This window comes from Mirounga angustirostris, unplaced genomic scaffold (genome assembly GCF_029215605.1).
Source record: "Mirounga angustirostris isolate CCGP_5_RB_7025 unplaced genomic scaffold, mMirAng1.0.hap1 SCAF_8, whole genome shotgun sequence".
Classification (NCBI taxonomy): domain Eukaryota; kingdom Metazoa; phylum Chordata; class Mammalia; order Carnivora; family Phocidae; genus Mirounga; species Mirounga angustirostris.
In genome coordinates this window covers 129,289,282-129,313,629 of record NW_026991716.1, presented here as the reverse complement: position 1 = coordinate 129,313,629, position 24,348 = coordinate 129,289,282, and the positions used below count along the sequence as shown (strand labels likewise).

The 24,348-nt window shown below is 37.7% G+C and overlaps 1 protein-coding gene across 4 annotated transcripts in view; it reads left to right on the top strand.

The window, feature by feature from the left end:
• LATS1 (large tumor suppressor kinase 1) overlaps positions 1-24,009 on the top strand; it is a 51,691-nt gene extending 27,682 nt beyond the window's left edge. For all 4 annotated transcript variants that reach the window (XM_045865731.3, XM_064598211.1, XM_054505598.2 and 1 more), the window contains 6 exons: positions 237-384; positions 6,837-8,347; positions 10,354-10,936; positions 14,638-14,820; positions 14,984-15,090; positions 20,166-24,009. In XM_045865731.3, coding sequence (XP_045721687.1) covers positions 237-384; positions 6,837-8,347; positions 10,354-10,936; positions 14,638-14,820; positions 14,984-15,090; positions 20,166-20,675 — 3,042 coding nt within the window. In that variant the 3' untranslated portion in view covers positions 20,676-24,009. The remainder of the gene's footprint in view (positions 1-236; positions 385-6,836; positions 8,348-10,353; positions 10,937-14,637; positions 14,821-14,983; positions 15,091-20,165) is intronic.
• The last annotated feature ends 339 nt before the right edge of the window (positions 24,010-24,348 follow it).

The following is a 24,348-nucleotide window of genomic DNA, read 5'->3' as shown; positions in this document are numbered from 1 at the left end:
TACGTTACATAAAGGTGAAAATATTAAAGAAACATTTGAGGAATTTGAGCGTTTGTTTTCTTTTTTACTTTGAGATTATATGGATGTTTATAGAAGTTTTACAAACAGGACATTAATATTATTGTTTGGGGCCCTGTGCTTCATAATTATGAATTTCTCTAGTGAAGCTCATAGTGCTCTTTCTCTCTTAATTATAAAGTTTAAGCTTTGTTTCTTTTTTTTAAACTTCATATCAGGATATGGTTATACAAGCTCTTCAGAAAACTAATAACAGAAGTATAGAGGCAGCAATTGAATTCATTAGTAAAATGAGTTACCAAGATCCTCGCCGAGAACAGATGGCCGCAGCAGCTGCCAGACCTGTCAATGCCAGCTTGAAACCAGGTGATCAATCAGACATTTTTTTCTTGTTTCTTATAGTATTGTTTTAAAATATTTATCTACGTCAACTCTTTAGTCTTAGAAATTGTTAAGAGCATCGCAGTAAGTGAAAGTCTAGTCAAGGTAATAGCATGATAGTGTTATACCAAAATGAATTTGAGGATGGGGCCCTTAAGGTTTCATAAGTAATTCGATAAGCGGCCGCTGAGGTTGAAAACTACTTGATTGGTTATACTGAAGCTGAAATATTTCTTTTTTTACCACAGATACCATATTCAAACTATTCTTTTTTTTCTTTTTATAATCTTGTTTTATTATAAGAGTGAAAGGTGTTCATCACAGAATATTTAGAAAGTAAGTAAGGAAAAAGAAGACATCACTATAAATACCTACAAGGTTTTGGTGTGTTTTGTTTCTCAGTCTTCTTTCCTGTGGAAAACCTGAGTGGGTTTACATGTGTATTTTGATTCTTACTGATTAAGCAAAAAAATGGGGTCATACTAAAACCTACTTGATTCACTTAATATACTGTGCATAACTTTCCTTGTTATTAAATGGTCTACAAATTAATTTTAGTAACTACATTTTGTTAGACTTATCACATAGCTTATGTAACCAGTCTCTCTGACATTTGCCTTGTTTCTCTTTTTTGCCATTATAGACAGCATTGCAGTAAATCCTTTTGTACCTAAATCTTGTACATTCCTGATGATTTTGTGAAGAAAATTTTCAGTCTTGCAAAAATTTAAGGTTTTTCTTAGATATTGCTGTCTAGAAAGGTATTCCCAACTTATATTCTCCTGATCAGTTTAATATAAGAATGCCTATATTTATAAATCCTAGGTATTATGATTTTTATATATTTAATGGCTGTGGAATTACTGTCTTGTTTTATATTCACATTTCTTTGATCACTGGTATTAAACATTTGGTTATCAATTATTTTTATTTACTTATTTATTTATTGGTTATTTTTTAATTGGCATTTTTATTCTTTGTTAATTTTGTGTTCATCCTTTTTTATTGATTTATAAGAGGCCTTATTTATTCATTCTTTTCATTCAGCAAAATTTTATTGTTCACCACTGTTTCAGGCCCTTTGCTCAGCATTGGGTATAAAGTTCTTGCCATTTTGTAGAGCTGACATTCTGGTAAGGGAGATCAAACCCTCTCACAAATAAATACACATAGGATAACAGCTACATACATGTGAATGAAGTGGGGTGAGTTATACGGTACTGTAGACTCATATCATAAAGGGTTTTTTGACTTAAGGAGATCAGAGAAAACCTTCCTGTGAAACTGATAGTAGAGCTGATAGCTGAAGAAAGACTAAGGTTAATGGGAAATGTTTAGTGAGGAACAGTGTCCCTATGCATGGCCTGTTTGGCAGGTTTTGATGCTACACTGGAAGAACTGAAAACAAGAGTATGCAATAGGACTAGAGAAATACATAGGGCCTGACTATGCAGGACTGTGTGTTGATCTTATCCTAAGAGCAGCAGGAAGTTAGGGAAACTTCAGGCAGTGTAATGATATGATTAGATTTGTGTTTCAAAAAGATGGCTGCAGTGGATAAGAATGGATTGGGGGTTGGGTATTGGAATAGACTGGATAAGAGATACGGTAGTTCCCAGGAAACAAGGGTTATTTAGACTGGAAGAGGGCAGTGGAGAAAAGTGAATGAATTAAGAGAGATGAGAGGGTAAAGTTGACAAGGACCCGGTGATAAATTACATACAAGGGGTGATAATGGAGAGGAATGATTCCTATGCTTCTGGTGCAGAAATATAGATTCAGTATGGCGATACCCCACACTATAAAAGTGAATGCTAAGAGAGAACAGGATTTGATGGAAAAAGATCGTAAGTCTGGTTTTTTACCTCAGGTTGAGTTAGGTTCATTGAGTTACCCAAGTGAAGATGTCAGGTAGGGAGCTGGATGGATATATGTACAATTAGCCCTGTATATGAAATAGGTCATTAAGGGAGATTATGTAGACAAAAATGACAAGATGGCCTAGAACCAAGCCTATTACTTAGTAGCTGGCAGGAGAGGATAAGCCTGCAAAGACAGAAGAATTAGCTGAAGAGGAAGGGAAAAAAAAAGTGTCTTGAAAGCCAAGAGTGTTTTTTATAAAATTATTAATCTGTAATGAATTGGAAATTTAAAAAATAAAAAGATCTTCACTGTGTAAGAAGCATACACTTGCTAATGTCCTCACTGTACCCTCATAGAAAAACTTCTCAAAGTGTTGTTTATACATAATTCTTTTTTTTTATACATGAATTCTTTACCTCACATCAATTTATTCCTCAACCCATTCCATTCTGAATTATGCTCCCATGACTGAACAGAAACAAATTACCCCATGTGTCATGGGCTGAACTGTGTCCTCCCTCCTCCAAATTCAGGAAGTCCTAACTCCTAGTACCTCAAAATTTGACTATATTTGTAGACAGGGTCTTTAAGAAGGCAGCTAAGGTTAAATAAGGTCACTTAGGGTGGGCCCTAATTTTATAAAATATAATAATGATGAATTATTCCAAAATATAAATTTAAAATGACATATATAAGTACAAATAGTTTATTATTATATTTAACAGACATGAAATTTCACTGTTAGATTTCTGTAAAGGTTTCTAAGTTTTTGTTCTCCACTTCCATACTTCTAGTGGACTAGTAGCAACATTTTGAGGTAGTGCTCCAGATGAAAATGGAGGGAGAGCCTTGTTTGTTTGTTTTAATAGTAAAGAGTTAGGCATGTTTAAAAGATAATTGCAAAACTCCAGTTAAGATAAAGAAATTAAATACTCAAGAGAAAAGGATCAAGTAAGGTTCCTGAGAAGCCAGGAAAAGAAAGGATCCAAAGCATAGGATGACAGACTATTAGCCTTATAGAGGAAGAGGAATCAACCATTTTGCTCTAACAGGAACTAACAGGCCCAGGTTATGTGGGGAAGATAAGGGAGTTCCTTTCTGATGCCTTCAGTTTTCTCCAAAGTGGAAAATCAGGTCATCTGCTGAGAGTGGTGTGTGAGGAATGGGACAGGCAATTTGAGGAGACCCAGGACTAGAGAGTTGTAGTGGAGACCAAAAGAAACAGGATTTCCTGGCAGTGCTAAAGCCATTTGATGATGCTGATCATTGAATTTATGGTGGAATCAATCTGCACTTTACATCACCTTTTCTAGCAGGCATGAAAAAAAAGTTAGATAGCTGGAATCATCTGTGACTAGAGTTCTACTAAACAAGTACAAAATAAGATAGATAAAGGGAGGACAGAATATTGCTGAAAGGGTGATTTAAATCCTTAATCAAGGCATATTCCTGCTCTGCTGTTAGGGGCTTTTCATTCCTTCCAGACTCCTCTTGATGGCTTTGCTGCTGTCAGACTTCCTCCAGTACCCCACTTTCCCTCATTTACTGCTCTCCAGCCATGCTGAATTTCTTTTTGTTCTTGGAAAATACCAAGCTCCCCCTTCAGGACCTTTGCCTAGTCTTAGATCATATGTCATCTCCTTGGTGGAGCCTTTTCTGACTGCTGAATCTCATCCCTTTCTATCTCCCTTTTACTCTCTACCATTTTGACACCATTTATGGTTCCTTCTAGGATTTATCATACCCAGATGTTACCTTATTTATTTACTTGTTTATTGTCAGTCTTCTCCCCCAAGAATGGAGGTTCCATGGGGCCATGGATATTTGTTCACCACTGTACTTGGATGGTGTAGATGCTCAATAAAAATTTAATGAATGAATAGAAGTGAGGGGAGGAGAAAAGGAATACAGAGGGGAGAAAGAACTACTGGACCATGGAATTAAATTAGCCGCAGTGTCGCATAAAGAAAGTGGAGGACTAGTGAAGTAGGGATATGAAGGTCTTGGTGAAGTTGAAAAATGTTTGTAGTGGTAGTTAAACATGAAAGGAGAGTTGTAGTCCAAGTGTATAAACTTTAAAGAAATGATTTTGAAAAAAGCAGATATGGTTAATATCAAAATTAGAAATATGATCTTAGGAGTGATATTGGAGGTTGAGGGAGGAGGTCAAGAAACTGAGGTGAGGGTGATGGATGGTTTGTCCACGTGGATGTTGAAGTTATAGAATGTTGGCAGGGCTTAGGGTAGACTGAATGTCAAAACTATGGGTGAATGAGGACAAGCAAATAAGAGTTCATTAATTGAGAGGAATGAATGTGGCCTCCCAGATAGAAAGAGCATCCAAAGAGCTGGCTTTTTTAAAAGAGTATGAAAGAATAATGAGAGGTAGAATCCCACCTTTAGCCCAGTTTATTTATTTTTTAATTAATTATTTATTTTTGGAGAGCGAGAGGGAGGTGGGGAGGGGCAGGGGGACAGAGAGAGAATCTCAAGCAGGCTCCATGCCAGGTGCAGAGCCCGACATGGTGCTCGATCTCACAACCCTGAGATCACGATCTGAGCTGAAATCAAGAGTCGGACCTTTAACCAACTGAGCCACCCAGGTGCCCCTAGCCCAGTTTATTTTTAAAGAAAACCTTAATTGCAAAGGGCTGAAAAGGAACTAGTGTCAGCAGAAGATAACCAGCTTTAAGGAGTTGGTGGGAAAGCTTGGAGCAGACGGTGATATAGGAGCATTTGTTAGTTATAGAACAGAGCAAGCACGTCTGGGGGGCAATAGTGGGAGGGTTTGGGAAGTGGGAGAGCACGGAGAGCTTTATGAGAGGTGCAGAACAGAGATGGCAGTATACTCTAGGCTCACGGAGACTAATATTTTAACTGGTAAAAGCTTAGTGAGTGAAGACCTGTTGTATTTAGCCTCAGCTGAGTATCTGAGGAAGGTGAAACTGAGGTTGGTGGCCAGAAGACTTGCTTGGGTTGCCTGGAGTGATGACTTTTCCTGAAGTCATAGGCCCAGAATGCTACCCAGCCTCAATGAAACACAGTGTTAAGCTGTACATTCTGAACATTTACCAATTTTTCCTCATATGTGTTTTGTTTTGAATTTGCTAAGTGTTTTATGTTTTATGTATTTAGATCTGTAAATTATCTTTACTGTATATTCTCTATCTGGAATGTATTATTTATATGTATTGCATTTTATATAAATGCATTTTATGTATTTTTAAATGTGTTAAAGATCTTTTTCCAAGTAGTCAGACTACTTTAAATACTTCAGTTTTTTTTTTTTTTTTGTATCATTTATTTTCTTGCCTGTTTCATAGTTGGAAATTCCAGTAAAGAGAAACTATAAAATCTGTATCTTATTTCAGCTAATTGTCTCCTGGTATCTTTGAAATATATTTAAAAGTAGTTGTTGTATCTATTAAAATTATTAATGGACACACCCTTTGGCTTAATAATGCCACTTCTGACAATTTATCTACTTAACATATATGAAATGATATCTGGGGGCGCCTGGGTGGCTTAGTCGGTTAAGCATCTGCCTTCGGCTCAGCTCATAATCTCAGGGTCCTGGGATTGAGCCCCATGTCATGCTCCCTCCTCAGTGGGGAGTCTGCTTCTCCCTCTCCCTCTACCCCTTCCCCTGCGCATGCTCTCTCTCTCAAATAAAATCTTTATTTAAAAAAATATTTTAAAAAATGGTATCTGGGGGCGCCTGGGTGGCTCAGTTGGTTAAGCAGCTGCCTTCAGCTCAGGTCATGATCCCAGGGTCCTGGGATCGAGCCCCGCATCGGGCTCCCTGCTCGGCGGGGAGCCTGCTTCTCCCTCTCCCTCTGCCTGCCTCTCTGCCTACTTGTTCTCTCTCTCTGTCTCTCTGTCAAATAAATAAATAAAATCTTTAAAAAAAAAATGGTATCTGTACAAAATTTTTCACTGCCTTTTCTTTTTTTGTACAGCAAAAGACTAGAAACAACCTTACTATTCTTCAGTAAGGAAACTGATTAAATTTGGGTACATCCAGGCACCTGCGTGGCTCAGCTGACTTTTGATCTCAACTCAGGTCTTGATCTCAGGGTCATGAGTTCAGGCCCCACATTGGGCTCCATGCTGGGTGTGAAGCCTACTTTAAAAAAAATTAAATTTGGGTACATCCATACAGTGAAAACTGTGGTAAACTTTTTAAAAGTAAGCAAACACTTTATATACTGATATAGAATCTTCAATATTTTAATGAGAAGAGCCAGGCACAGTAGTATACATAGGAGGTAGTGTATTTACTTGCATATCCCCAATATATCTTACTGATGACACTGATTACCTTCAAGGAAGGAAGTTGGTTGGCTAAAGGACAGAGGTGGGTATACTTTTGTACTTCTTGAATTCTGAGCTATGAGAATGTATTACCTAGTCAAGTAAAAATTTGAAAGGTAACATAAAACCACTTAACTGAAATTTGATTTTTATAATTCTCAAAAGAGAATTACCATTTAGCTATGTCAGAATTCCAAGCTAAATTTTTCAAAAATAAGAGGTTAAAAACGTGTTTTTTTTTCTCTGTTTTATGACCATAGGGAGTGTGCAACAATCAGTTAACCGCAAACAAAGCTGGAAAGGTTCCAAAGAATCCTTAGTTCCTCAGAGACATGGCCCACCACTAGGAGAAAGTGTAGCCTATCGTTCTGAAAGTCCTAACTCGCAGACAGATGTAGGAAGACCTTTGTCAGGCTCTGGTATAACGGCTTTTGCTCAAGCTCACCCTAGCAATGGACAGAGAGTGAACCCCCCACCACCTCCTCAAGTAAGGAGTGTCACTCCTCCACCACCTCCCAGAGGCCAGACTCCTCCTCCAAGAGGTACAACTCCACCTCCCCCCTCATGGGAACCAAACTCTCAAACAAAGCGCTATTCCGGGAACATGGAATATGTAATCTCCAGAATCTCTCCTGTTCCACCTGGAGCCTGGCAGGAGGGCTATCCTCCACCACCTCTGAACACATCCGCAATGAATCCTCCTAATCAGGGTCAGAGAGGCATTAGTTCTGTTCCTGTTGGCAGACAACCAATCATCATGCAGAGTTCCAACAAATTTAACTTTCCACCAGGAAGACCTGGAATTCAGAATGGTAGTGGACAGACTGATTTTATAATACACCAAAATGTCCCTGCTGGCACTGTGAATCGGCAGCCACCGCCTCCATATCCTCTGGCCCCAGCTAATGGACAGAGCTCTTCTGCTCTACAAACGGGGGCATCTGCTGCTCCTTCATCATATACAAATGGAAATCTTCCCCAATCTATGATGGTGCCAAACAGAAACAGTCATAACATGGAACTTTATAACATGAATGCACCTGGACTGCAGACAACTTGGCCTCAGTCATCTTCTGCTCCAGCCCAGTCGTCCCCAAGCAGTGGGCATGAAATCCCCACATGGCAGCCTAACATACCAGTGAGGTCCAATTCCTTTAATAATCCATTAGGAAATAGAACAAGTCATCCTGCTAATTCTCAGCCTTCAGCTACAACAGTCACTGCTATTACACCAGCTCCTATTCAACAGCCTGTGAAAAGTATACGTGTATTAAAACCAGAGCTACAGACTGCATTAGCCCCTACACACCCTTCTTGGATACCACAGCCAATTCAAACGGTTCAACCTAGTCCTTTTTCTGAGGGCACCACTTCAAATATGACCGTTATGCCTCCTGTTGCTGAAGCTCCAACCTATCAAGGTCCACCTCCACCTTATCCCAAGCATCTGCTACACCAAAACCCATCTGTTCCTCCATACGAATCAATCAGTAAATCTAGCAAAGAGGATCAGGCGAGCGTGCCCAAGGAAGATGAGAGTGAAAAAAGTTATGAAAATATTGATAGTGGGGATAAAGAAAAGAAACAGATTACAACCTCACCTATCACCGTTAGGAAAAACAAGAAAGATGAAGAGCGAAGGGAATCTCGTATTCAAAGTTACTCTCCTCAGGCATTTAAATTCTTTATGGAGCAACATGTAGAAAATGTACTCAAATCTCATCAGCAGCGTCTACATCGTAAAAAACAATTAGAGAATGAAATGATGCGGGTAAAACCTTTTAAAATGCCCATTTCATGCTTGATCATCTATTTGCTTACTGTTTATTTTAAAATATTGGTCCAGTATTTTTCTTTCTTTTTATACCTAAATATATTATCAGTTATTTAAAAGTCAGTAAATTAAAGTACTTTTGATTATGCCATTTTGTTTTAGTATTTCAAGATTTACTCAGAATTTCCTGGAATGAAGTTCTAATAAATTAAGAAAAATATAATTTATAGTGTGCTGTTTAGTTTCATAATCCCTTTATATGGAAATAGGAGCAAAGGTTATTTTCTAGGTTTTACACATTATCTTACAACATTTTAAAATAAGCTAGAAATATCTGGGTCCCATCTCTTTATATACTTTTGAAACATTTGTTTTTACTTATAGTAGTTTTTGGGCTTTATTTATCAGGCTTATTCATTTGGTTGGTCTCATTAGAAAGTGTCAAAGACCTGTTCCTTCTGTTATTTCATCTTCTAATTTTATTTTTATAATGTACTGGAAAATGTGCTGAAATTTTTAAACTACTAAAAAGGAGACCAGAATTAGTGCTCACTCATTTTAGATAAATCTCTGTTATGATTCCATATATATATCTTCACTAGTTGTTATGGTGGTACCATCATTGTTGATATTTTTGTCACATGTTTACAGTTCAGAGGTTGACTCCCAATCTTATATCTATCACTCAGAATCCAGGAGGCTTAAATTTGTGATAAAACTTTCTCACATAACTTGAGAGCCAGTCTTTTAAGATAATTTTTCTAAATCTGATTTCACAGTTATGTCATTCCTGCTATTAATTGAACTTTCTTAGATGAGAAATACCATGATAATCTGTAGGACTTATCCATATTTTAGTTCTTAGGATTTCTTACTAAAGTCTATCTGTATGTATTTTCTTAGTTTATTTTTCCTTTTTCCTCTTCACTTTCACTAATAGCTGATTTAAACTTTTATGGTGTTGGAAGCTTTGCTGACTTCTGTAGCCTCCATTACTGTGTAGGCAAGTAAGATTTTAAGAGAAACAGTTCTAAGTCTGGCATGCCACCCTTCTTTAAAGATTTTGCATGGAAATGCGCATCCTAACAGAAGCATGAGGTTGCTATATTCTAATTAGGCTTGCATTTCTAGAATTAGACTCTACTTCTTTAATTCCTTTTCTGTTTAAACCCTTAAATTAGTTCTTTATTGAACTAGCCAAAAATAAACTTCCTTCTAAATCCAGGTAGTCCATGTCTACTCAGAAGTTGGCTTTTGTTTTTAATCTGTGTTTTGGTATCTTCATAAGTCACCATGACTATCCTTTGAAATGTTCCAAAATGTCTAAAAGATACCTTATAATCAAACAAGTTGTCCCTTTTAAATAAGGTAGGACAAAGCCTTTGCATTTTGCATTAGTGGTGGCTGTGAGTCCTACCCTTACTCTAATGCCTGAGAAAAATAAAAGAAAGATGAAAGGAAAGATGGACTATTAATGAGTGGTTTGGTTAGAGAAGGCGTTCTTTTGTTCTTAATACATCAGTTTTTTAGAGTAAATGATCTGGATGGGAAGAGGTTTTTTTCATGAAAGGTAAAATAGAATATTTTAATCCTAGGCATTCCACAAGAGAAGCATATAATGAAGGCAATCTAATCACATAATTTGGGATGAATATGCATGGAGAGATAGATGAGGATGCATGTTAACAGATGTTTGGTTATTGCACATTGGGAACTTTTTTGGGGGTGCATTAGAAAGCAGTTGAAGGCTGACTGTTGGTATCGTCTTCTTGCTCTCCACAGCAGAATCTGCATATATACTCACCTTTGTATATCCTGTTAACTATCCCTTAAGCTGCACTTTTGATAATTAATTTTCTCTGAAGTATTTTCTAGATTTCTAACATGCTTTATTAAAAATTATTATGCATTTAACCTTTATATGCCTGAATTTTTTCCAAACTATTTTTAAATATTTGGTATAGAAGATAATTCCTCATTTAACCTTTAGTTTATTTGCCTAGGTTGGATTATCTCAAGATGCGCAGGATCAAATGAGAAGGATGCTTTGCCAAAAAGAGTCTAATTACATCCGTCTTAAGAGGGCCAAAATGGACAAGTCTATGTTTGTGAAGATAAAGACACTAGGAATAGGAGCATTTGGTGAAGTCTGTCTAGCAAGAAAAGTAGATACTAAGGCTTTGTATGCAACAAAAACTCTTCGAAAGAAAGATGTTCTTCTTCGAAATCAAGTTGCTCATGTTAAAGCTGAGAGGGATATCCTAGCCGAAGCTGACAATGAATGGGTAGTTCGTCTATATTACTCATTCCAAGATAAGGACAATTTATACTTTGTAATGGACTATATTCCTGGGGGTGATATGATGAGCCTATTAATTAGGATGGGCATCTTTCCAGAAAACCTGGCACGATTCTACATAGCAGAACTTACCTGTGCAGTCGAAAGTGTTCATAAAATGGGTTTTATACATAGAGATATTAAACCTGATAATATTTTGATTGATCGTGATGGTCATATTAAACTGACTGACTTCGGCCTCTGCACTGGCTTCAGATGGACACATGATTCTAAGTACTATCAGAGTGGTGAGTAAAATCATAAAATGTGTACATATTAATATGATGTATTAATGCAATAAGATATAAGATGGTATTATCACTGGGTGAAAGCCAGAAGTCCTGGTTTCAGGTTTTGACTATTGGATAAATGTGAGTGAATCCTTTAGACACCTAGTCTTATAAAATGAAAGAATATGTTAGATTCAATTATTTCTAAATATCATTAATATTCTTGAGTTAATCTCTTTAAATTTTGTTAATTTGAAATATGTCAGACAAATAACATTTTAAAAAATCTTGAAATGAAACCCCATACCTGCCATTCAACTTAAGAACCAGTTATCAGGGGGCGCCTGGGTGGCTCAGTTGGTTGAGCAACTGCCTTGGGCTCAGGTCATGATCCTGGAGTCTCTGGATCGAGTCCCGCATCGGGCTCCCTGCTTGGCGGGGAGTCTGCTTCTCCCTCTCCCTCTGCCCCTCCCCCCCTGCTCATGCACAAGCTCTCTAATAAATAAATAAATAATCTTAAAAAAAAAAAAAAAGAACCAGTTATCAGTACTTTTGAAGCCCCTAAACGACCGCTTCCCCTTTTCTCCTCCGTAGAGGTAACTATTATTTCAGAACTCTGTAATCAGTTCTTTACTTCTCTCTATACTTTTTCTACATAATGTCTGTAACCCTGAACAATGTTTTTTTCATTTTGTCTACTCTTGCACCTTTATTTACGTGTAACTATTCTGTATGTATTCTTCTGTGTTCACTTCTTTTATGTGTTTGAGGTTGATCTGTGTTACTGCATATGACATCTGTTTTCACTACTATTTAGGATTCCATTGTATGACTACAACTTATTTAAATGTAAACACCTGGGGCGCCTGGGTGGCTCAGTCGTTAAGCGTCTGCCTTCGGCTCAGGTCATGATCCCAGGGTCTTGGGATCGAGCCCCGCATCGGGCTCCCTGCTCGGCGGGAAGCCTGCTTCTCCCTCTCCCACTCCCCCTGCTGTGTTCCTGCTCTCGCTATCTCTCTCTGTCAAATAAATAAATAAAATCTTTAAAATAAATAAATAAATGTAAACACTTTATGTACACAATATCACTGTGAGACAGGATAAAGAAACTGAGGCTTATTTAGATGAAATAACTTGCCCAAGTCAGACAGAAAAGAAGTATAAGGGCTAGGGTTTGAGCCCAGGTTTGTCTGATTACAGGGCCCGTGTTATTTCTACTACACCACACTGCCTCACCAAGATCCCTTCAAAGCGCCTAATGGAAGTGTAAGTCGATCTAACAATTCTTGAATACTTATTATGACTAGGTTCTTTGTATATATTCTAACTTAAGGGTCAAAGCAATCTTCTGAGGTAAGTCTTATTAGCCTTCTGTGCTTAAGTGAACACAGTAAATTGAACATTAAATGGATAGAACTGAGACACCTGAACCTGTCTCCCCAGATTCACCTGAATTACTCGGGGTTCTTCTTAAAAATGTGATTCTTAGGCTCTATTCCAGTCTTCTGATTGAAAATATTCACTGGAGGGGAGAAATTGTATTTTTTTTTTAAGTTTGCTTTTTATTTTTTATTTTTTTAAAAGATTTTATTTATTTATTTGACAGAGAGAGAGATAGCGAGAGCAGGAACATAAGCAGGGGGAGTGGGAGAGGGAGAAGCAGGCTTCCCGCCAAGCAGGGAGCCCAATGTGGGACTCGATCCCAGGACCCTGGGATCATGACCTGAGCCGAAGGCAGACGCTTAACAACTGAGCCACCCAGGCGCCCTGCTTTTTATTTTTTTAAGTAGGTTCTACACCTCACGTGGGGCTTGAACTCATAACCGTGAGTTTAAGAGTTGTATGCTCTACAAACTGAGCCAGCCAAGCGCCCCAAAAAACTGTATTTTAGTCAAACATCCCCAGTGATTATTACAGTCAGGTTAATTTCAGATGTATTTTTCTAGATGATTTCATCTAGTCATGGCTTTTTTTTTTTTTAAGATTTTATTTATTTATTTGACACAGAGCACAAGAAGGGGGAGCAGCAGACAGAGGGAGAGGGAGAAGCAGGTTCCCTGCTGAGCAGAGAACCTGATGCGGGGCTGGATCCCAGGACCCTGGGACCATGACCCAAGCTGAAGGCAGACTTCTAACCGACTGAGCCACCCAGGTGCTGCCAGTCATGGCTTTAAATGCCATCTCATATCAGCGACTTCCAAATTTCTCTTTAGAAATGGCCTCTTCCCTTTCGTGTGTGTGTGTGTGTGTGTGTGTGTGTGTGTGGTGTGTTTTTAAGATTTATTTATTTATTTTAGAGAGAGAGTGCACAAGCAGGGGGAGGGGCACAGGGAGAGAAACTCCAGCAGACCCCGTGCTAAGCATGGAGCCCAATGCGGGTCTCGATCCCAGGACCCTGAGATCATGATGTAAGCCGAAACCAAGAGTCAGAGGCTCAACTGACTGAGCCACCCAGGCACCGCATGTGTGTTTCTAATGGGCCTTTGAAACTTAACGTTACCAATAAACAACTCTTAATTTCTCCCCCTCCAGTCTTCCCCATTTTAGTAAATTGCACTACTACCACCCACTTAGTTATCCTTGATTCTTTTTCTTCCACACCCTCTACATCCAGTCCATCAATAAATCCTGCTTATTCCACCTCTAAAAATACCCTGGATCTGTTCACTTTTCTCTGTCTCAGCTGTTACCATCATAGTCCAAGTTGTTTTTTTTTTAAGATTTTATTTATTTATTTATTTGACAGAGAAACAGCTAGAGAGGGAAGTAGGCTTCCCGTTGAGCAGAGAGCCCGATGTGGGGCTCCATCCCAGGACCCTGAGATCATGACCTGAGCTGAAGGCAGATGCTTAACGACTGAGCCACCCAGGCGCCCCAGTCATAGTCCAAGTTTAACTGCAATAGCCTCTGAACTGGTCTCTCTTCACATTTGTCCTCCCTATAAACTAGTCTTTACACAGCAGCTAGTGTTTTCTTTTTTAAACATAAATCAGATCTTGTCATTTTCTTCCATCAAACTCCGCTGTCTTCCCACTGTATTTGGAGTAAAAGGCAAATCATTTCTTTTGCTTATAAAACCCATGTACACTGGCTCCCACTCTGTTGTCTACCATTCTCTCCTTTACTAACTGCACTGGTCTTTGCTCTGTTACTGTTTCTGTGTAGAATGCCTTGCCCTGGTTTTCAAATGGTTGAGTCTTTCTTGTTTTTTTACAAATGTCACCTCAGTCTTCCTGAGCCACCCTGGTATAGTTGTCATATCACCCTATGTTGATTCTCCGAATGGGATGCATATGGATTACATATGTACTGGTTGTGTTTGTCCCATACAGAGAAGCTACCTGAGAGAAGAACCTTGTCTTTCTTATTTATCCTTATCATTTGTTGAGTGAATGAAACACTGATGTAATTTGTTTGAAACTTCGTTCAGATTAGTAATGGGGAGCAATCTGAATAACAGATTCCTGGTCCTGCCTACTCATGACTTTGATTATCATCATTTAACATTGAGTGAATTACTGAATCTTACACTAAAACCTGTCCTATTGATATCTCAGAGCACAGGCTCTAGTCAGTAATAAATACCATCAATGATAGGCACACATTGTTTGTCAAAAGAAAAGTTTGTTAACTCTAAACCGTGGTGCTAAAAGATGAAACAGGCTTTAGGTACGCTCTTGTTCTTGATGCTTTTATTTACTTACCTATTTCCTACACAGGTGACCATCCACGGCAAGACAGTATGGATTTCAGTAATGAGTGGGGTGACCCCTCTAACTGTCGATGTGGAGACAGATTGAAGCCACTAGAGCGGAGAGCTGCACGCCAGCACCAGCGATGTCTTGCACACTCATTGGTTGGGACTCCCAATTACATTGCACCTGAAGTGTTGTTACGAACAGGTAAAACATTAGTTTCATAATATCTCAATAGTCCTTTAAACCATCTGAAACTTAAATTAGCATGTGGCTTATTTTTCAGGTTTATAGTAAAAATACTAATTTCTACAGCATAAGCTGTAGAAACTATAACTTTGTATACTATAACTTTGGTATCTTATTTTAGGCTATACACAGTTATGTGATTGGTGGAGTGTTGGTGTAATTCTTTTTGAAATGCTGGTGGGACAGCCGCCTTTCTTGGCACAAACACCATTAGAAACACAAATGAAGGTAAGCTAGAATCTATACCAAAGAATTTCACAAAGTCCTTATATCACAGACTTTTAGCAGTCCTTTACTTAGAGCATCTTAATTTGGAATTTAAGAATGAACTTGTAAGGGGGTTGCTGGCTGGCTCAGTTGATAGAACATGTGACTCTTGATCTTGGGGTCATGAGTTCGTAAGTTCGAGCCCCCATTGGGGATAGAGTTATATATAAAAAAAAAAAATGAACTTGTAAGGTTATAGGAAGCCACTAAAATTCCACAGGTGCATTTTACTCTGCATCATCCTACTGTTGTCATACTATTATATTCCCCCTCACTCATTCTCATGGAAGTCTTTAGTACTATTTGCAGATTTATCCTAATTTATTTTTTGTCACCTTCTGGCTCCTGGCTTTGTTACCTTCCATGCACATTCTACCCCCAAACTACAAACAAAATATGTATCTCCACTTGAAATTACCTCTGGCACTTAAATGAGAAGTTGCCCTTGATTTGGACCGTAAACAGTCCCATTAAAACCCCTTCAGTGGTTCCCATGTGCATGGATTAAAATACAAATTTACCCTCTTTTCCTTTGTCCATACCATTCCTCTGTCTGAAATGTCCTTCTTTCTTTCCCATCTTCCACAACCCTCCCCACTTTCTTAAACATGGTTAACTACTAAACTAACTCATTCTTAATCATCCTTTAAGTATCTGAAGTTATCTCTTCTATGATGCTTCCCCCTAAGTTGTAACCACTTCTTTATTGCATTTAATATACTATATTTAAAACTTCTGGGCCGCCTGAATGCCTCAGTTGGTTAAGTGTCCAACTCTTGATATCAGCTCAGGTCTCGATTTCAGGCTTGTGGGTTTGAGCCCATGTTGGTCTTGTGTTGGGTGTGGAGCCTACTTAAAAATAAATAAGATAAAAATAACTTCCTTTATATTTTTTCTTTCTTTTTTTTAAGATTTTATTTATTTCAGGGGCGCCTGGGTGACTCAGTTGTTAAGCGTCTGCCTTCAGCTCAGGTCATGATCCCAGGGTCCTGGGATCGAGTCCCACATTGGGCTCTCTGCTAGGTGGGAAGCCTGCTTCTCCCTCACCTACTCCCCCTGCTTGTGTTCCCTCTCTCGTTGTCTCTTTCTGTCAAATAAATAAAATCTTAAAAAAAAAAAGATTTTATTATTTCAGAGAGAGAGAGAGCATGAGCTGGGGGAGGGGAAGAGGGAGAGGGAGAAGCAGACTCCCCACTGAGCAGGGAATCCCGATGTGGGGCTCGATCCCAGGACCCTGGGATCGTGACCTGAGCCGAAGGCAGATGCCTAACCAACTGAGATACCCAGACACCCCTATTTATTTATTTTTGAGAGAGAGACAGAGCGTGTGCACGCGAGCGGGGGTAGGGGCAATGGGAGAGGGGAAGAGAGAATCCCAAGCAGACTCTGCACTGAGCCTGGAGCATAACACGGAGCTCAGTCCCAGGACCCCGAGGTCATGACCTGAGCCAAAATCAAGAGTCGGTTGCCTAACCAGTTGAGCCACCAGGCACCCCTAGATTTCTTTTGTATAGGTCTTTTGGTAATGCATTCCCTCAGGTTTAGTTCAGATTATTTTGTCTGAAAGTGTCTTTATTTCACTTTCATTGTAATATATGTATATATGAAAATTATATATATATATGTATATAAAAATGTGTGTGTGTGTTTGTGTGTCTGTGTGAAAAATTGAATGCTTTCTCCTTAAAATCAAGAACAAGGATGGGGCACCTGGATGGCACAGTTGGTTAAGCATCTGATTCTTGGTTTCAGCTCAGGTCATCCTTGGGATCCTGGGATCAAGCCCCACGTCAGGCTCCACCCTCAGCATGGAGTCTGCTTGAGATTCTCTCTCCCTCCCCTCAGCCCCTCCCACTCCTGCTCTCTCTCTCTCTCTCTCTCTAAAATAAATAAAATCTTTAAAAAAATAAAAGAACAAGGCAAGGATATTTGGGGGTTTTTTTGTTTTTTGTTTTAAGATTTTACCCATTTATTAGAGAGAGAGAGCAAGCACAAGCAGGGGGAGCAGCAAAGAGAGGAAGAAGCAGGCTCCTTGCAGAGCAGGGAGTCCTATGCAGAGCTCAGTCCCAGGACCCTGGGATCATGACCTGAGCCTAAGGTGGACACTTAACTGACTGAGCCACCCAGGCTCCCCCTCCCTGGGATTTTCTATATAGAAAATTATGTCATGATCTCTGAATAGGGGAAGTTTTTCTTTCTTTATAATCTGTATGCCTTTTATTTCTTTTGTTGCTATATTATATACTGGCTAAGACTTCCAGAACTATGCTTAATAAGACTGGTAAGAACAGATATCCTTGGGGCTTGTGCTCTCTCTGTCAAATAAATAAATAAAACCTTAAAAAAAAAAAAAAAGAAAGAAAAAGAAAATCCCAGGGAATTTATGAAAAAACCCATAGAACTACTAAGTGAGTTTAGCAAGGTCCTAGGATATAAGGGTAATACATACAAATCTATTGTATTTCTGTATTCAAGCAATAAATGACCAGAAACTGAAATTTAAAAGCAGTACCATTTATAGAAGCTTCCCCAAATTGAAATATATAGGTATAAATTTAATAAAACATGAACAAGATCTGTATGCTAAAAGCTACAAACTCTAATGAAAGAAATCAAGAAAGATCTTAATAAATACAGACACATGCCATGTTGATAGATTGAAAGACTCAACATAGTAAAGCTATCACTTATCTCCAAAAACATCTGTAGATTTAATTCTGTTCTAATTTTTTTTTTAAAGATTTTTTATTTATTTATTTGAGAAAGAGAGAATGAGAGAGAGCACATGAGAGTGGGGAGGGTCAGAGGGAGAAGCAGACTCCTTGCCGAGCAGGGAGCCTGATGCGGGACTCGATCCAGGGACTCCAGGATCATGACCTGAGCCGAAGGCAGTCGCTTAACCAACTGAGCCACCCAGGCGCCCAATTCTGTTCTAATTTTTGTAGACATAGATGAGCCAATTCTAAAATGTATATGGATGGACAAAGGAATTGGAATAATGAAAACAATTTTTTAAAAGAACAGAGCGCCTGGATGGCTCAGTTGGTTAGGCAACTGCCTTCGGCTCAGGTCATGGTCCCGGGGTCCTGGGATTGAGCCCTGCGTCGGGCTCCTTGCTCGGCAGGGAGCCTGCTTCTCCCTCTCCCTCTGCCTGCTACTCCGCCTGCTTGTGCTCTCTCTCTCTGTCAAATAAATAAAAAATCTTAAAAAAAAAAAAAAGAAGAAGAACAAAGGGGCTGCCAGGTGACTCAGTTAAGCGTCTGACTCTTGATCTCAGCTCAGGTCTCGATCTCAGGGTTGTGAGTTCAAGCCCCACATTGGGCTCCACGCTGGGCATGGAGCCTACTTAAAAATAAATATTTATTATTTAAATATTACTTAATATTTATTTATTTATTTAAATATAAAATAAAAAGAAAGAGGAATCAACTTGATTTTGAGACTTACAGTAATCCAGACAGGGTGATACTGGCAAAAGGACACAAACATAAATCAAGTGTCAGGAACAGGATAGAGAATGGAGAAATAGAACCACTCAAATATGACCATTTGATCTTTGACAAGGTGCAACTGGAGAAAGAATAGTATTTCAACAAATGATATAGGAAAAATTGGTCAGCCATATACAGAAGTACTGAAACTCAATGTAAACTTCATCCTTACACAAAGATTAACTCAAAATGGATCATCGATCTAGAGATAAAACATAAAGCAATAATACTTTTAGAAGAAAACATAGGCAAAAATCTTTATGGCCTAGGGTTAGATGAAGAATACTTAGAAATGACACCAAAATCATGATCCATAAAAGAAAAAGTTGAGAAATTGGAATTTATCAAAACTTAAAACTTTCAGTATACAGAAGACACAGTCAAGGGGCACCTGGGTGGCTCAGTCAGTTGAGCGTCTGACTTGGTTTCAGCTCAGGTCATGATCCTCAGGATCATGAGATTGAGCTCTGTGTTGGGCTCCACGCTCAGCTAGGAGTCTGATGGAAATTCTTTCCCCCGCCCTCTCCCTCTGCTCTTCCCCCCTGCCCCGCAGGCCCCCTCCATCCCCCGCAGCATGCACGTGCACGGTCATGCACACCCTTTCTCAAATAAATAAAGTCTTTAAAAACTAAACAAAACACAGTCAAAACAATGAAGACAGGCTACAGCTTGGGAGAAGATATTTGCAGATCACATTTCCCAGAAAGGGCTGTATCTAGACTATAAAAAGAACTTTCAAAACTCAGTAGTAACAAATATTTCTTCATTACCTACTACCTTCCTTCCCTTCCTCCCTCCCTCTCTTTCTTTCCTTCCTTCTTTCCTTCCTCCTTCCCTCTCTCCCTCATTCTGTTTTATTCAAAGCCAGAATAAATATTTCTCTTTTTTTTAAAGATTTTATTTATTCATTTGAGAGAGAGGCAAAGAGAGCACAAGCAGGGGGACAGGGAGAGGGAGAAGCAGGCCCCACGCTGAGCAGGGAGCCTAATGGGCCCGATCCTGGGATCATGACCTGGGAGCCAAAGGCAGATGCTTAACCATCTGAGCCACCCAGGCACCCGCAGAATAAATACTTATTGAACATCTATTCATTATGTGCCAGGCAACTTGCCAGACACTGAGAAATACAAAGACAAAACATGGTGTATAGCCTTATGGAATTTTTTCTGTGGTAGAAGGACACAGACATAAATAGGTGTCACAAAGTATTAAAGATACTATGGTAATAGTAAATACATAGAATGGGAGGCACAGTAGAAAAAGTCGTTTTTGCCATAGGTAGAAGAGCTTAACAGGGGAGCTAAAACTTAAAATGATGAGTCTTGTAATGTGAGTATAAGTTGCCTGGAGTGGAGGGAATGGAAGGAAAGGTTATTTCCCACCACTGATTCATTTATTATTAAAGGTAAGGAAGGCAAAATACCATGTGATTTCTTTTTAAAGATGCGAATAGTCTGGTAAAACTTTTTGGTATAAAACCTGGAGGAAATTTTTGTTTTTCTTATTTATCTCTTCCCTCCTAATTTCTAAAAATCCTCTTTGAAGGTTATCAACTGGCAGACATCTCTTCACATTCCACCTCAAGCTAAGCTGAGTCCTGAAGCGTCTGATCTTATTATTAAACTTTGCCGAGGACCAGAAGATCGCTTAGGCAAGAATGGGGCTGATGAAATAAAAGCTCATCCATTTTTTAAAACAATTGATTTCTCCAGTGACCTGAGACAGCAGTCGGCTTCATATATTCCTAAAATCACACACCCAACAGATACATCAAATTTTGATCCTGTTGATCCTGATAAGTTATGGAGTGATGATAATGAGGAAGAAAATGTAAACGACACTCTCAACGGATGGTATAAAAATGGAAAGCACCCTGAACATGCTTTCTATGAATTTACCTTTCGGAGGTTTTTTGATGACAATGGCTACCCATATAATTATCCAAAGCCTATTGAATATGAATATATTAATTCACAAGGCTCAGAGCAACAGTCAGATGAAGATGATCATCACACAGGCTCAGAGATCAAAAATCCTGATCTAGTATATGTTTAACACACTAGGAAATTATTGTAATGAGGATTTGCAAAAAGACCTGAAACGCAGAGTTTTTTGAGGCTCTAAGAGTAAAATTATGCAAATGTGACAGAGCTATGTATGAGTGCTCTGTGTACAATATTTTATGTTCCTAAATTATGGAAAATTTTTTTAAAATGTTAATTTATTCCAGCCTTTTTAATCAGTAATTTAGAAAAAATTGTTATAAAGTAAATTATGAACTGAATATTATAGTCAGTTCTTGGTACTTAAAGTACTTAAAAAAATAGTGCTTTGTTTAAAAGGAGAAGCCTGGTATCTATTTGTACATACACTAAATAATTTTAAAAGACAAGAGTGTTTGAAACTTTTTTGAAAGACAGGTTTAGTTTTATCTTGCTTTAACCAAATATGAAATGTACCCCACATTCAAAGAGCTCTTTTTTTTTTTTTTTTTAAACCCCATAACCTTGTTTTTGGTGCAAATAAGCTATAGAAATAAAGCCATGATGGTGATGAGTGTTCCTAGGCTAATGATAATCTGATAATTTACATTTGGAACTGAGAAATACAGGGTTGAAATAGTATGTTCATCAGAAGAAAAAATAATGCAGATTATCTGGGGGGTTTTTTTTCCCCCTCTGTGGAATATTTAATCTTCTAGCATTTATTTCTCATGAATTACTGGCTTTAAAAGAAGCAAAGCACTACTATTTTTCCTTCTATACCGGTATTTTTTAATGCTGCTTCTAGTTTTTAAAAGGGAACAAAGTTGCCATAAGTCAAAATTCACAGTACTGAATGCTAACCTTCTTCCATATTTTTACTTCTAAATTTTTTTAAAGTTTCTACCATCCTAAGCAGAGAGATTATTTTCAGTTTCATATGAAACTTTAATTAGAAAATGTATTTGTGGGTACTCACTAGAAAATTACTTTTTCTTTGTAGTGACAGTTTTGGTTATGTCATCAGTAATGTTACACGTTTCCTCTTTCAGAACAGTGCTGTATACATGGATTGTTATGGCAAAGGAAATCTGGCTATTTGGCCATATTTTACCTATAGACAGGTTAACTGGTGAAAAAATTAATTATTATTTAATTCTTAATTAAGGTGGCCATTAGTAATTAGAAAAAGTTACATAGTGGTCTTAGTAGAAAATTCAAATCCTCCTAACTTAATTTAAGGTTAAATAATATGTTTTTCAGCATGCCTATTATATATAATGTTTAGGTTTTAAAAACACTTGTGGTTTCATACCAAAATACATTTAGCTTCTCTTTTAGGAAGGGGAAAAGGGCTCTTTTCTGACATAAGTAAAATTTGTATTTTACTTCCTTTTCTTTAAACTCCACTGGTGGGGAATTGTTTTATCAAAATTTTATATGTCTGGATAAGAAGAGGCATAATTTTAGTGATTATCAAACTAATAGAAAAAAGCTAGTGGAAGTCACATGTGTAAGTAAAATTAAAGGCAAAGCTGTTCTGGTTGAACTGGGACGGGCAACAAAGACTTATTAGCTTACACTTCCCAGCTTTCTCTAGGTGTCCCTCTCAGAGCTCAGCTTGTAAACCACGGGTCTTTGGGGTTCTTTGGGTTTTTTGAGAATCTGATGAAAGGTGGGGACTCTTTTCCCAGAAAAATACACATCAACACACACATATATAATGCCGCATGCAGTCTTAGGAATTCTGGACATGTTGAAAACTCACAAACTTGGTTAAGGACCTCTGTCCTGTAAGAACACTGATATATTAAACTAAGAACTTTGCTTTAAATTTACTGATTAGTACTCAGATTCGCACATCTTGTATAAACACTGATAATTTGTGATGGGAAAAGTCTGTACCATGTATTAAGATATCCCTAGGAATGCCTCTCTCTTGCTGGTACAGCACTAAGACATTCTAAACATACTCTTGAGGGCATTGAAATAGATGTTTGGCATGTTACAGGCTTGATAACGGAAATATTTCTGAAGGACTGCTAATCAGAGAGTTGTAAGAAAAGGCACCATAATGAGTTGGCAGCCTTCACTTCATGGAACATTTGATTAGTGCTGTAAAATCCTATGCCAAACAAAGTAGTTCAAGAATTTTTAGCTCAGTACTCAAATTTTAAGATATCCCTGTGGCTCTTTGGGTTTTCTCAGTCAGATTTAGTGAAATTTCCATTTGGTTGTTTTACTTCTGGATTGTGGTGCAATGCAGTACAAAACCAACTTTGTTACATTTATGTTGTAGGAAAACTAAGGTGCTTTCTCTTCCCCCACCCTCCCCACAAAATCTGTGTTGACACTACAAATTTTGTGTTCTTTTAAAATTTCCTCTGACAACATAAGCTTTTGCTGTCTATGTAAAGCAGTTTGATATTTGCAGTTTTAACAGTTTGGATATACTTATTAGCTGTCTTATTCCCAGACATATCCAGTTTTTAGAGCACAGAATCTGGTGCTTCCTGACCAAAAAGATGAGAACAACATGAAAAAACCTATATGCTTTCAGTTGAAATAGAGTGAAAACATTGGTTATACGTGTTTTCTTTTTCAAATAATTTTCCACTTATTAAAAAACTTGCTGTCTTTCTTATACTTACCCTTTTTATGTATATCAATAGTATTTATAAAATGTGTTCTATAATTATGTAATTGTAGATACTATTATGTATTGTCCAGTGACACTCTAAGGCAGGCCCTATTGCTGTATCTTTTCTACCTTATTTGTAATAGGAACTATAGAATGTATGACTAAGAAGTCACTTTGAGATTGACTTTTTTAAAAAGTTATTACCTTCTGCTGTTGCAAAGTGCAAAACTGTGAGTGAAAATGTTTTATTCTGACTTAATAATATGTTAGAAATTAGAGAATACAGTGGGAGGAGTTTTAGATATTGCTGCTGCTGTTACCTAAGGTACTTTAGAAATTTTTCTTTAATAAACGAAAATAAACAAAATCCCTTTGGTATTTAAAGTGAAACATTTATTTAGCCTGTTTGTTTTAATCTAAAGCAAAAAATAATTTGGGTCAATATATTAGTATATTTGTAAAGCGCCTTAATATATCCCTTTGTGGAAGGCACTGTCCCACAGTTTACTTTTATATTGTATTGTATATATAAGTATTTTGTATTAAAATTGAATCAATACAACACTACAGTTTTATAAAATAATGCTTTGTTAGGAAAAGGAATTACAGCTTTGCAATATAACTAAATTGTTTTGCATACTTCTGAATGTAGTAGATATGAATAATCAGCCTGTGTTTTTAATGACTCTATTTGTATTTTCCCAATCATTTTCTCTAGTGTAACATTTGCTGGGATAATAATAAAAAAGAAATTCAGATCTTTCAATTATGTGTGGAAAGCTGACTATCAAGGCACTTAACGTATATTGATTTTCATTTTCAAAAATATATTTTAATCTTTTTTCCTCAGAGATAATTTATGATTAAAAATTCAGTGTTTTAAAATTAAAATATATATAACTAATGATAATAGGGTTAAGGCAAACTGAGGAGAGTTAGTGTAACCCAGTAAAATGTTTTCATTTTGCCCAACATAAGTACAATAATATTTCATGTTAAAGGCTTCCTTTAGCACAGAATTAAACCTTTCTAATTATCAGACTCATTTAGTATCATTTGAGTCTGCTTTATTTATTTATTTATTTATTTATTTATTTATTTATTT